This window comes from Gossypium raimondii, chromosome 8 (assembly GCF_025698545.1).
Source record: "Gossypium raimondii isolate GPD5lz chromosome 8, ASM2569854v1, whole genome shotgun sequence".
Classification (NCBI taxonomy): Eukaryota; Viridiplantae; Streptophyta; class Magnoliopsida; order Malvales; family Malvaceae; genus Gossypium; species Gossypium raimondii.
In genome coordinates, this window is record NC_068572.1 from 56,213,891 (window position 1) to 56,228,004 (window position 14,114).

Sequence of the window (14,114 nt, forward strand, 5' to 3'; positions counted from 1 at the left end):
TGAAGGAAGGATACACCTCTGATCTTCCCGAGCGTGTGACCTTGAATGGGCGTCAGAATGATCTTGAAGACTTGATTGGGATTTGGAAGCAGTGGGACTCAGATACTAGGGGCATCTTTACTGAAAAATGCGGGGATATATCTCACTTGGTAGCAATCAATGTGAACGAGCAGTTGATCCAAGCCATGGTTCGATTCTGGGACCCTGCCTATCAATGTTTCACTTTCAATCAAGAAGATATGACTCCGACTAAAGAAGAGTATGTTGCCCTGCTTCGCATCGATAATGTACAATTCAATAAGATATATGTGAAGGAGCCTAAACCAATGACCTTCAAGAATAAGTTAATGAAGTTGACGGGGATGACTGATACATGGGCTGAAAAATAAATAAAGAAGAAGAATGAAGTCAGTTGTGTTTCATGGTTTTCTCTTCGAGAGTTAGTTTAGAATCATCCAGATACTTTGAGAAGGATAGATCTGTTTGCCTTGGCTATTTACAGACTAGTCATATTCCCAAAGGTTCTCGGGCACATTGGATTCGCGGTAGTGGATTTCTTTGAAAAATTAAGGTAAGGAAGCAACCCTGTCCCAACCATATTAGCCGAGGCTTTTAGGTCCCTAAATGCTTGTAGGAAAAAAGGAGAAGGGCATTTTATTGGATGCGCTCAGTTACTTAATGTTTGGATTTTTAGTCACTTTTGGAAAGTGGAACGCACACATTTCCATATGTTCTCAAAAACATTCGCTCCTTTAGAAGCACACATTGAAAAAGATTGGCCAAGGGATGTCACTGAACAACACTGGGTCTCGGTTTTTCAGAATCTCCGTGCTGAAGATATAACTTGGAGAGCACATTGGATTCGTCCTTCTGTCTTGTTATACAAGTGTGAGAACCAAGACTGGGTGCCTTTGCTAGGATTATGGGGAGGAGTGGGATATACTCCGTTGATGGTTCAGAGACAGTTCGCTTCGCGACAGTTTGTACCAGTTACTAATGGATTGGCACAATCGGAGTTTGCCTTTACGGGTGAGAGTTACATGAAAAGGGTGCGAGATACCGTGAATTCTTGGAAGAAAGTCTACCTAATGGAATTGGCTCTCTATGCTGATATTATCACTGCAGATTATGACATATGGAGACAACGACGAGTGAAGAGTCAGCTAACCCAGCCGATTGACGTTACTTGCCAGAATCCGTTCTCAAAGGAAATACCGTCCGAGCTAGAATTGGCAAGACATGAAACGTGAAAAAGCTAAACTGTTACGAGATATTAGTTCTCTTCAGGAGGAAAACTACCAGTTGAAGATTGATGTTCAAATTGAAAAATCCAGAACCGAAAAAGTCTAAAAAGAAGTTGAGGTCACGAGAAAGGATTTGAGGGACCTTAATTTAGAAAACAAGAAATTAAGAGGCACTATAAGGAATAGTGGTTTAGGCAAATCATCGGCATATTGGAAAGAGGAACTGAGCAATATCAAATGTGGGATGGAATTTTGGAAAACCAAAGCGAAGAAGGAGGAGGAAAGAGCTGCACGTGCAATGATAGAATTGAGAAAGAAGAATGTTGAATACGAAACTGTGTCTACAGAATTAACGGCAAGTCAGTCTGAGTGTCAAGAGCTAAAAGAAAAAATTCGAAGTATAGAAAGTACACTGCAAGCTCATCAGCAACATTTGGATGACCTCCTGAGAGCTCTAGAAGAGAAGAATGGTCAGCATGACAGAGACATTCGCGCCTATGAAAGAGCCCTCCAAGAAAAGGATATGCATCTCAGTGGTTTGGTCAACAAAATTCGCAAGGCGGCTGCGCAGGTAGTACAATTATCAGATGAAGCGGAAGTGGCTAAGAAATTTGTGTAACTGTTAAAACTAGGATGGCGAAACTTTTTGTAATAGACTCTTTTGATTAATGAAATACCCAAATATGGGGCTATCTTGAAACCAACACCCATTTTTTAGCATATTTTTACATAACTAACATTCAGTATTCATTAGTCGTTCATTCATTCATTCAGTATTCATTAGTCATTCATTCATTCATTGTATGTACATATCACCCTAATCATTTGCTAAGGTTAAAACCATCTAATCCACAGTTGCTACACTACGAGTCTGGAATCACGTCACTCTTATAGGACGCGCCTAAGAGCTAGAGCTATGGATGCCGAACTCAATGAAAGAATGGAAAGGATGGAAAGGACGCAAAGAGAGTTGCAAGAATAACTAGCCAAGTCACAGCAAGAGGCAAGAGATTTGATGGTGAGATCTCGAGAGGAATCACTCAAGCAAAAGGATCAAATGGCCAAAATGATGGAAATGATGACGGCTTTGATCAAAGGAAAGGGACCTATGCAGATCCCTGATATCGTAGAGCCGCCTCAGTCAAGAGCTAATCAAGATCCACTTTATCCTTCGGGATTCACTCCACCTCATGTCCACACAATGCAAAGAGGATATCCCCAAAGGGAACCTACAGTCTTGGAACAACATCCTGCTCCATCTGCTCAGTTAGGACAAGGAATGTTTGTGTCGAACCCTGGGGCAAATCCCTCAGATCCAATTGTTCCCGACTTAGATGATCCTGTAGAAATAGCAAGGCTGAAAATTGATGACAATAATGCTCAGGATAAATATAGAATCTCGGAAGAGGATCGAGCGATGAAGGTCTTGAAGTTTTCTCTGCTTTGTGTGCCAAAGAGCTCAGTTTGGTACCTGATCTGGTTCTACCCCCAAAATTTAAGGCGCCAGATTTTGAGAAGTATGATGGAACAAGATGTCTAAAGGCGCATCTGATCATGTTTTGCTGAAAGATGACTGGTTATGTGAACGATGATAAGTTTTTGGTACATTGCTTTCAAGATAGTTTGGTTGGCTCAGCTCTTCGATGGTATAATCAGCTCAGTAGAGAGAGAATCCGATCATGGAAGGATTTGGCATCAGCATTCTGTGAGTAATATAGGCATGTATCGGATATGGTGCCTGATCGACTAACTTTACAAATGATGGAAAAGAAACCGACAGAGACTTTTTGGCAATATACACAAAGATGGAGGGATATCTCTACTCAGGTGGAGCCACCATTAACTAAGACAGAGATAACAGTTCTTTTCATTAATACTCTGAAAGCGCTGTTTTACGATAAATTGGTAGGAAGTGCCACAAAGGACTTTGCGGATGTTGTAATATCCGAGGAGCTTATTGAAAATACCGTCAAGAGCGGAAGAATGGAGAGCCCCGAGAGTTCGAAGAGGGTAGTACCCGTGAAGAAAAAAGAAGCAGAAGCCCATATGGTTGGAACTGAGAGTCACTGTACCTTCAATCCGTACCCCGCCCAATCACGACCACATTATCGCCCACCTTCAAACTTTTACTTTCCTCCTCAAGGTCCTTACTATCAAACACCTCCCTCTTACCCCGTATATGCCATGAACAACCAAAGACCATTCACCATGTTCCTACCAAATACCATACCTATACCAAACCAACCCAAAAATGAACAAAGACCAGCAAGACCTAATTCTGAAATACCTCAATTTACACTAATTCCCGTATCATATGGAGAATTATACCCGAAGCTATTGGAAAAAAAATTAATATCCCCACATTATATGGCACCCATGAAGCCCCCATACCCGAAGTGGTATAATCTTAATGCTAGTTGTGTGTATCACGCTAGGAATCAGGGACACTCTACAGAAAATTGTTTAGCCTTTAAAAATAGGGTTAAAGGTCTCATTGACGCTGGCATTTTGCGATTCGATGGTGTTAGCAATGTGACGGGAAATCCTCTTCCTAACCATACTGGCGGAAATGTAAATGCGGTGACAAATGAAGAAAATTAGAGAGCCAAAGGTTATGTTACCGAAGTAAAGACAGCTTTGCGGAAGGTATGGGAGATGATGATTAAAAATGGCTTGCTCTATCCGTCTAGTAAGATTCTCAAAGAAGAAAGTACAAAAGACCAGAGTTTCTGTGATTTTCATGGCGTCCAAGGGCATGACATCCAATCTTGTAAGGAATTTAGGAAATTATTTCAGGACATGATGGATAACAAAGAGGTCAAGGTCTTTGATAGGTTGGATGGGGCCGAAGAAGAAGAAATATGTGCCTCTGATAATCAATCGATGGCTTTCCCTTATAGCGTCGATAGACCTTTAGTGATTTATTACGAGGCAAAGAAGGAAGATGTTAGTCGAGAAGTTAAACCAAGTTTGATAATCGAAGTACCTGCTCATTTCTCTTACAAGGACAACAAGGCAGTGCCATGGAAGTATGATGTGAATATTGTTGTGCCTGAAGGTGAAAAGTCAAAAGTTATGAATGAAGGTGTCGGCGGAGTAGGACATTTTACTCGCAGCGGAAGGTGTTATTCTCCCGAGACGGTTGAACCAAAAAAGAAAGTTGCTGGCCCGAGCCAAAAAGGAAAAGCACCAATGTATGAGGTTGAGGATGATGTTGAAACACAGCTTGAGCAAGAAGTTAAAAAGGCTGTGAATGAGGAGGAAGCACATGAGTTCTTAAAATTTATTAAGCACAGTGAATATAGCGTTGTAGAACAATTAAACAAGCAGCCGGCTCGAATCTCGGTACTGTCTCTATTGTTGAACTCGGAGCCACATCGAAATGCCTTACTAAAAGTGTTAAATGAAGCTTATGTGGCGAACAATGTATCTGTGGAAAAGCTTGATAGGTGGGCAAATAATCTAAATGCAGATAATTTCATCTCTTTTAGTGATGACGAAATACCGCCAAATGGTAGGGGCTCCGTAAAAGCATTGCACATCACAACCAATTGCAAAGGTTACATATTACCAAATGTGCTCATCGACAATGGATCTGCACTCAATGTTATGCCTTTTGCCACGCTTTCTAGGATGCCGGTTGATATGTCCTATCTGAGGCCTTGTTATTCTATAGTAAGGGCATTTGATGGGACACGACAAGAGGTCATGGGAAAAATTGAAATTCCTCTAAAAGTGGGGCCATGTGTATATGATATCGAGTTCCAGGTCATGAACATCACGCCTTCATACAATTACCTCTTAGGAAGACCTTGGATCCATTCTGCTGGAGCAGTTCCTTCGTCTCTCTATCAAAAAGTGAAGTTTATCATGGATAGCCGCTTGATTACTGTCGATGGTGAAGAAGACATCGTCGTATCTATCTCTGCTGATACACCCTACATCGAAATAAGCGAAGATGTTGTAGAATGTTCTTTTCACTCATTGGAATTTATTAATGCTGCATTTGTTGCTGAAGGGAATAAGATCCCCATTTTCAAACTGTCGAGGAATACCAATATGGGAGTTAAGCTGACTGTGGGAAAAGGAGCTCGAGCGAGGAAAGGTTTGAGAAAATATCAACAAGGGATGGTTAGAGCCTTGAAACCAACACACCATAAGGGTCGATACGGTTTGGGGTTCAAGCCAGATATACATCAAAGAAGAAAACAATTGCAGAAAAATCGAGAGAGAAGAATCGCAAGGGTTTCAGGCTAGGAATTGGAATGGGAGCCGTTAGTGTATCCTCCTTTGTTAAGAACATTTACATCAGCAGGAGTGATGTACCCAGGGCAGAACAATTCGCAAGTCACATTATTGATTGAAAAGGGTCTTCAGAATATCAGCCTAAATGTTATTGACAATGAAAATGATGAAATTAAGAATGCTTCAATGATACGCCCTTGTCCTCTAGGATATGTTTTGAACAACTGGACTGCTGTGGACCTCCTTGTAGTTTTTAAGTCCCCTTCAGAGTAATGCTCAATGTTAACCCTTCATTTTGTGTGTCCTTAAACAGTAGGGTTCCTTTTGTAAGAGCTTATATTTGCTCCTTATATTTGCTCTTTATCATTTCAATGATCATTAATGAAGATGCATTTTGTTTTATATTGTCATGTTCTTTTCATTTTCATTAACTTCGCGACTACTCATTCTATTCATATCCTTTTCCGGCATATGTCTCATATCATCTTATATCATTGTGTGTTGATTCCAATACCTCAATGCTCTTCTATAGCTTTTTTTTCATTCACCTTTCAGGTGCTCAGATATCAATGGCATGAATAATCCCGTTATGAATCCTGAAATCAATTTTGAGAAGGCTGTTTGTTTAGGAGAATTCGAAGCTGACGAAAATGTTGAAGATTGTGTATCGTCTCCTGACTTACTGAGAATGGTAGAACAAGAAGAGAGACAGATCTTACCCCATCAAGAATCTGTTGAGGTAGTGAACTTGGGGAATGAAGAAAAGAAACAAGAAGTGAAGATTGAGACTTCCATTTCAGAAAACACCAGGCGGGATTTGATCGCCTTGCTCCATGAGTACAAGGATGTGTTTGCCTGGTTTTATCAGGATATGCCAGGGTTGAAAACAGATATTGTGGTCCATAAGCTCCCACTGAAACCAGAATGCAAGCCCGTTCAGCAGAAATTAAGAAGGATGAGACCCGAAATGCTGTTAAAGATAAAAGAAGAAGTCAAGAAACAATTTGACGCTGGCTTCCTGCAATTCTCCAAGTATCCAGAATGGGTAGCTAATATAGTCCCAGTGCCGAAGAAAGATGGCAAGGTGCGAATGTGCGTAGATTATCGGGATCTGAATCAAGCAAGCCCTAAGGATAACTTTCCTTTACCACACATCGACACTTTGGTGGATAATACGGCAAAGCATTCTCTGTTTTCATTCATAGATGGCTTTTCAGGTTATAATCAGATAAAGATGGCTCCCGAGGACATGGAGAAAACTACATTCATAACAATGTGGGGAACATTCTGCTATAAGGTAATACCATTCAGATTAAAGAATGTTGGGGCAACATATCAGAGAGCCATGGTGACGTTGTTCTATGATATGATGCACAAAGAAATAGAAGTTTATGTCGATGATATGATTGCCAAATCTCGGGAAGAAAAAGAGCATGTTGGAAATCTCAAGAAGCTGTTCAAAAGGCTAAGAAAGTTCCAATTGAAGCTTAACCCGGCCAAGTGTACGTTTGGGGCTACCTCGAGAAAGCTGCTAGGTTTCATTGTCAGTGAGAGAGGTATCGAGGTTGATCCAGACAAGATAAAAGCTATACAAGAACTACCTCCCCCGCGCACACAGAAAGAAGTCAGAGGATTTTTAGGAAGGTTGAATTACATTGCTCGATTCATTGCTCAACTTACTAATCAATGCAACCCAATTTTTTGACTCCTTCGAAAACATAACCTGGGAGAATGGAACGAGGAGTGCCAAGTGGCCTTCGATAAGATAAAATGGTATTTGTCTAATCCTCCTGTGCTAGTACCGCCGACCCTTGGAAAACCCTTAATATTGTACCTAACTGTATTTGAGAACTCAATGGGTTGCGTACTGGGTCAACATGATGAGTCAGGGAGAAGAGAAAAGGCAATTTACTACCTCAGCATGAAGTTCACAGAATATGAGGCAAAGTACCATTCAATTGAGAAGTTTTGTTGTGCATTGATTTGGACGGTTCGAAGGCTCAGACAATACATGCTGTATCACACGACATGGTTAATTTCAAAACTGGACCCAATAAAGTACATGATAGAGTCACCTGCACTCTCAGGGAGAATGGCCCAATGACAGATCTTATTGACTGAGTATGACATTGTATATGTGAGCTAAAAGTCGATAAAGGGAAGCGCAATAGCTGACTTCTTGGCAAGTCGAACAACAGAGGAATACGAGCTTTTGAGATTTGAGTTCCCAGATGAAGATTTGATGTGCATTTCAGAAAAATAGGGTGAGTCATCAAAAGGAAAGTCATGGAAGATGAACTTTGATGGTGCATCAAATGCATTGGGGAGTGGGATAGGAGCAGTCTTAGTGTCACCTAAAAGGGACCATTACCCGCTTACTGCCAGATTGAATTTCTTCTGTACAAATAATATAGCGGAATATGAAGCTTGCATCATGGGACTTCGTGCAGCTATCAAGAGGAAAATCAAAATTTTAGAGGTACACGGGGACTCAACATTAGTCATTTATCAAATTCGTGGAGATTGGGAAGTGAGGGATTCAAAATTAGTCAAATATCGCGATCTCATTGCAGAATTGGTGAAAGAATTTAAAGAAGTGACTTTTAACTACTTTCCACGAGAAGAGAACCAATTGGCTGATGCTCTGGCCACTCTGGCTTCAATGTTCAAAGCAAACAGAGAAACTGAAATAATGCTTATCCAAATAAGCATATATGAGACCCCCGCACACTGTTTTAGCATTGAGGAGGAGTCAGATGGACGACCATGCTTCCATGATATCCTAGAATACATCAAGAATCAAAGGTACCCTGAGCAAGCAAACGAGAATGACAAAAGAACAATCAGAAGAATGGCGATTGGGTTTGTTCTTGACGGAGATATTCTATACAAAAGAGGAAAAGATCAAGTGCTCCTGAGGTGCGTGGACGCTGTTGAAGCTAGAAAAATACTTGAGGAGGTTCATGAAAGAATTTGTGGAACACATGCCAGTGGTTTCACCATAGCCAGATAGATTATGAGACTTGGTTATTATTGGTTGACGATGGAAAGGGATTGCATTGGCTACGCACGAAAGTGCCACAAATGTCAAATTTACGGTGATAAAATTCATGCAGCTCCATCACCCCTTCATGTCATGACTTTTTCGTGGCATTTTTCTATGTGGGGGATGGATGTTATAGGGCCAATTTCCCCAAAAGCTTCCAATGGGCATCGATTCATCTTTGTGGTTATAGACTACTTCACAAAATGGGTAGAAGCCACTTCGTTTGCTAATGTTACAAAGGTCGCGATCAGAGGTTCTTAAAAAAGGAGATCATATGTCGATATGGTCTGCCTGAAAGAATCATTTCAGATAATGCTTTAAATTTGAACAACAAGATGATGAAAGAAGTATGTGAGCAATTTCAGATAAAGCATCATAATTCTTGACCCTATCGCCCGAAGATGAACGGAGCGGTAGAAGCAGCTAGTAAGAATATAAAGAGGATTATCGGGAAGATGACTGAGACATATAAGGACTGGCACGAGAAGCTACCATTTGCTTTGTACGCGTACTGCACCTCTGTGCGAACATCTACGGGGGCAACTCATTTTTCTCTAGTCTACGGAATGGAAGCTGTTCTGCCCATCGAAGTGGAGATCTCATCCCTACGTGTCTTGATGGAATCAAAGTTAGAAGAATCAGAGTGGGTTCGAGCTCGATATGATCAGCTAAATCTTATTGAAGGAAAACGCTTGAAGGCAATTTGTCATGGACAGATGTATCAGAAAAGAATGATCACGGCCCATGATAAAAGGGTGCGGCCAAAAGAATTCCGCGAACGAGAACTGGTACTAAGAAAGATCCTCCCAATACAAAAAGACTTTTGAGGAAAATGGTCGCCAAATTGGGAAATGCCATACGTTGTAAAAAAGGCATTCTCAGGAGGGGCTTTGATTCTCACTGAGATGGATGGGAAAGAATTGCCTAATCCAATGAACTCAGATGCTGTGAAAAAATATTATGCTTAAAAAAAACAAAAAAACAGAAAAAGAAAAGAAAAAGAAAAATCAAGATGAAAACCCAAAAAGGGCGTCTTGATAAACAAAAAAGATTAGGATGAAAACCCGAAAGGGCGTCCTAATGAAATGGGCTTGAACTTAAGGAGTAAGACGACTTGAATGGGGAGTCGAATCAGAAGCTCAAAATCTTCTACACAAGAAGCCGTGCTCGAAAAGATCCAGGATGAAGAAACGTGGAAAGTTCATGCATTGGATATCTAGAGCATTTCTGGCCATTGAATTCGCTTTCTTTTCTTTATGACAATTTATTTGTTAAACTTTCCTTGTCAATTTCCTTCGTTTGTTGCTTTTAAAAAAATGAATGTGAGGTATTTCTTTCATGCCTACTTTGTCTTTTTTATGCATCTCGTGTTTGATTCATTTAAATGATAAATAGTAAGATGACATATTCTAAACAAAAGGAATGTTGAGCATTACCTTGATGATAATTTAATAAGTACGCGGGCCCCAAAGTAAGAACAAGGTTCAACAGGGGGCAGGAGGGTGATATACGAGGAAGAGTGGATTATTCGCAAAATTTGAAGATGAATACAAAACCTGAGAGAAAGTCGAGAAAGGAGGCAATGAATGAAGGCCCTCACGAAAGTCAGAAAGGGTCATGTGACAAACAACCCAGAGTGCATGGCATGATCATGTTAGACATAAAAGCATTTAGGACAAACATGTGCATATCATAATAACTTCATACTTGACATATATAGGTATACCAGTAGAGCAAGGAATACTGGGAGAAAGCTGCACAGAATCAATGAAGAAGAAGGCTTTTAGTTTCACCGGATGTTTCTTGAAACCCTGTTTCTTTCAAGAATTTTTTATTTTTAATTTCTGTTTTTTTCAAAAATCAACTCATAATACGATAGGTGAGTTGAGCCTCGGGTCATGCTGAGGTATTTTTAATTTCTGTTTTTTTTAAAATCAACTCATAATACGAGAGGTGAGTTGAGCCTCGGGTCATGCTGAGGTATTTTTAATTTCTGTTGTTTTTCAAAAATCAACTCATAATACGAGAGGTGAGTTGAGCCTCGGGTCACGCTGAGGTATTTTTAATTTCTGTTGTTTTTCAAAAATCAACTCATAATACGAGAGGTGAGTTGAGCCTCAGGTCACGCTGAGGTATTTTTTTTAATTTATGTTTTTTTTTCAAAAATCAACTCATAATATGAGAGGTGAGTTGAGCCTCGGGTCATGCTGAGGTATTTTTAATTTCTATTGTTTTTCAAAAATTAACTCATAATACGAGAGGTGAGTTGAGCCTCGGGTCACGCTGAGGTATTTTTTTTATTTCTATTTTTTTAAAATCAACTCATAATACGAGAGGTGAGTTGAGCCTCGGGTCACGCTGAGGTATTTTTAATTTTTGTTTTTTTCAAAAATCAACTCATAATACGAGAGGTGTGCTGAGTCTCGGGTCACGCTGAGCTGTTTTTAATTTCTGTTTTTTTCAAAAATCAGCTAATATTGCGAGATGTGAGTTGAGCCTTAGACACATGCCGAGGTATTTCTTTTAAATTTCTGTTTTTTTAAAATCAACTCATAATACGAGAGGTGAGTTGAGCCTCGGGTCACATGCCGAGCGATTTTCGATTTTTGTTTTTCAACAAAAAAATAGGGAATAAAATTGGACAATCGAACAAAATTCAGTGCTTTTAAAGTCTTTGCTCTATCCCTATTTCACAGCGATGAGCAAAGAGGGGCAGTTGTAAGCACTAAATTTTGTCCGGGTTTTGTCGTGTTTATATATATATTTAAAAAAAAAATCAGAAAAATAAAAAATCAAAAATCAAAAAATACATTTTGACCCCTAAACTTTTTGAAATTACATTTTGACCCACCAACTTTTTGAAATTACATTTTAACCCTTAAATTTTCTCAAAATTCGTTTTGGCCCCAGAACTTTTACTGCAATTGCAGTTTAGTTCTTCTGGCAGCAACTTGCACACCTACCCCCGTGATTTCCGACCACCGGCCTAGGGTATGGCTTCCCTCTCCCTAGCCACTTGCTCCCTGCAAAAAGAAGAAAAAAATCATCTATAAAAGGGGTTTTTAACCCCAAAAATCGGGACCCCCCACAAAAAAAATTAAAGAAAAAATCAAAAGAGAGAGCTTTTTCGAAAAAAAAGAGGAGAAAAAAGGAGAAAAGAGAAAGAGGAGAAGAAAAGAAGGAGTACCGGCGCCGGAGGAAGTAGCGACGGCGCAAGTGGCAGAGACGACGGAGGCGGCTAGGGTTTCGTGAAGAGGAAGAAGGAGGAAGAAGAAGAGGAACAAGAAAGGAAAAAAAAGGAAAAATTTTAACACAGTTGGGTCGACCCGACCCGATCAGCAGGGCAGTCTCAGCAGCCCAAAACAAAAACAAAAAGAAAATGGCAAAAGCAAAAAAAAAAAGGCAGAAAAAAAACAGCCCATAGCAGTAGCAGGCCTGACCCACTAACAGCCAAAGTAGCCCAACAGTGCAGCCCAGCAGGTCAGCACCAGCAGGCCAGGCCAGGCCCCCACGCACCAGCCCAATAGGCCCAAAAGGCAGCAGGCCAAAAAAAAAGAAGAGAAAAAAAGAGAAAGAAAAAAAATAAAAAATAAAAAAATAAAAAAATAAAAAAAAAGGAAAAAGAAAAAAAAAAGAAAAAAGGGGTTCAATTTGAGCAACCCGTTCGGCGAAGCTCGTGTTTTAGATTTTTCGGTAATTTCATTTATTTCTCTTTTAATTTAATGCTCGTATTTTTATGTTATTTCATTTTAATATTATTAGCATTTTATGCATTTTTTATATTTTTATATTTTTGTATTTATATTTTCAATTTAATTCAATTTTAATTTTATTTTAAATAATTTAAAAAAATAAGGCAACGGATCGATTTATCATAAAATCGTTGATTTCATCGCTATGTTGGGTGAATATCACCGGTTTGTGTTAAACTCGATACTCCCTTTTAAAAAATAAAAAATTCAAAAAATTCATATTTTCAAAAAAAAAATCCTCGGGTTTCGAAATTTTCGTGTCTTCAAAAAAATTTCTCGTGTTTTCAAAAATAAGGTAACGAATCGATTTGACACTAATTCGTTGATTTCATTGCTATGTTGAGTGAATATCACCGATTAGTGTTAAATACGATACGTGCTTAATAAAAAATCAGAAAATTTTCCGTGTTTCAAAAATTTTCATGTTTTCAAAAATTCTCGTGTTTTCAAAAAATTCCAATTTTCAAAAATTTTCATGTTTTCAGAAAATTCCCGTGTTTCAAAAATCCTCGTGTTTTCAAAAATTTCAGTGTTTTGAAAATTTTCGTGTTTTCAAAAAAACATCTCGTGTTTCATAAATTTTCATTTTTTTTAAAATTTGTGTTTCCAAAATTCTCGTGTTTTAAAAAAAAATTTCTCATGTTTGAATCGGATCGCGAGTAAATATTAAATTGAACTCGTAATTTTGAAAATTAAGACAACACGCGTTTAACGAGATACCAATTTTGGGCGTCGCAAGGGTGCTAATACCTTCCTCGCGCGTAACCGACTCCCGAACTCTAATTTTCTCTGGATTTTTACGTAGACCTAAAATTACCTCTTTTTTAGAAAAATTTAAAAATAAGTTTTTCTTCTAAAAAGATAATTTATTAGGTGTCCGATCACACCTAGAAAAAAGATCGGTGGCGACTCCTTTTTTTTAAATAAAGTCGAGACACTGTTTTCAAATTTTCAATAATCACTTCGACTAGTGCCCGTGCCAAAATTTTTAGGTCGCTACAGTTGGCGACTCCACTGGGGACCTTTTTTGAGAGTCGAGTCTAATGTTAAACGCATGTTGTCAAAACTTTTAAAATTCTTTATTCAAATTAATTTTTAATCGTGATCCTTGAATTTTGTTTTGAAAAGTCATGCATTTGCATTCGGTTTTTAAAATTAATATTTTTCTAACGTGTTTTATTTTTCTGTTTTTGTCAGCTCTAAGTTTTACGTTTTACATTTTTTCTTTTAGTAAATAAAAAATAAAAGGTTTGTGAGTTTCTCCCCACACACCGTGCACTTGCATTTTTGCATAACATGAGCTCTCTACCCGGGCTCCGTCCGTTTAGTGGAAGTAAACGCTACGCCTTCGTGAGTTAACTCGTCCCTCCGCACATGTTAGTAATTACTTCCGGGTTACATATGACTTATGCTTTCGTGAGTTAACTTGTCCCTCCGCATAGGCATAAGTAAATGTAATCCCTCGAATTGAACTCGCAAGCCCATGACGGGTGATAACCGAGGCTCCGTACTAACCTTAGTAGGTGACAGTATGGACAATTCGAGTACCTATCTAGAACCGAAACCACATATAGTAAACCGTACGAGCCACCTAATTAGAGTTATGCCGAACCTCTGTCCGTTTGATAGTTACCAAAATAAGTACACGGGAGAAATGCCTCTGACCTTTTATTTCTTTTACATTTACACTTATTTGCAAATGAATTGAGTCTGTTTAATAAATTGGGTCGGATAGATTGTCTGATGGTATGTGGGGTAGGTTTATTAGGTGTCCGATCACACCCAGAAAAAAGATCGGTGGCGACTCCTTTTTTTTAAATAAAGTCG

The 14,114-nt window shown here is 39.1% G+C and overlaps 1 protein-coding gene across 1 annotated transcript; it reads left to right on the plus strand.

Annotated features, from left to right (window-relative positions):
* Window positions 1-3,899: 3,899 nt before the first annotated feature.
* Window positions 3,900-8,502, plus strand: LOC105793442 (uncharacterized). Its single transcript, XM_052634890.1, has 4 exons — window positions 3,900-5,349; window positions 5,560-5,758; window positions 6,045-6,786; window positions 7,753-8,502. The coding sequence occupies exons 1-4, from the start codon at window positions 3,900-3,902 to the stop codon at window positions 8,500-8,502; spliced, it is 3,141 nt and encodes a 1,046-aa protein (XP_052490850.1).
* The last annotated feature ends 5,612 nt before the right edge of the window (window positions 8,503-14,114 follow it).

Bases quoted from the DNA above. Each gene is read 5' to 3' on its own strand.
- LOC105793442 (XM_052634890.1), top strand. From the start codon at position 3,900: ATGATGATTAAAAATGGCTTGCTCTATCCGTCTAGTAAGATTCTCAAA. The intron at 5,350-5,559 runs GTTTGAGAAAAT...TTACATCAGCAG, and splicing joins AGGAGCTCGAGCGAGGAAAG to GAGTGATGTACCCAGGGCAG. The intron at 5,759-6,044 runs GTAATGCTCAAT...TTCACCTTTCAG, and splicing joins GTTTTTAAGTCCCCTTCAGA to GTGCTCAGATATCAATGGCA.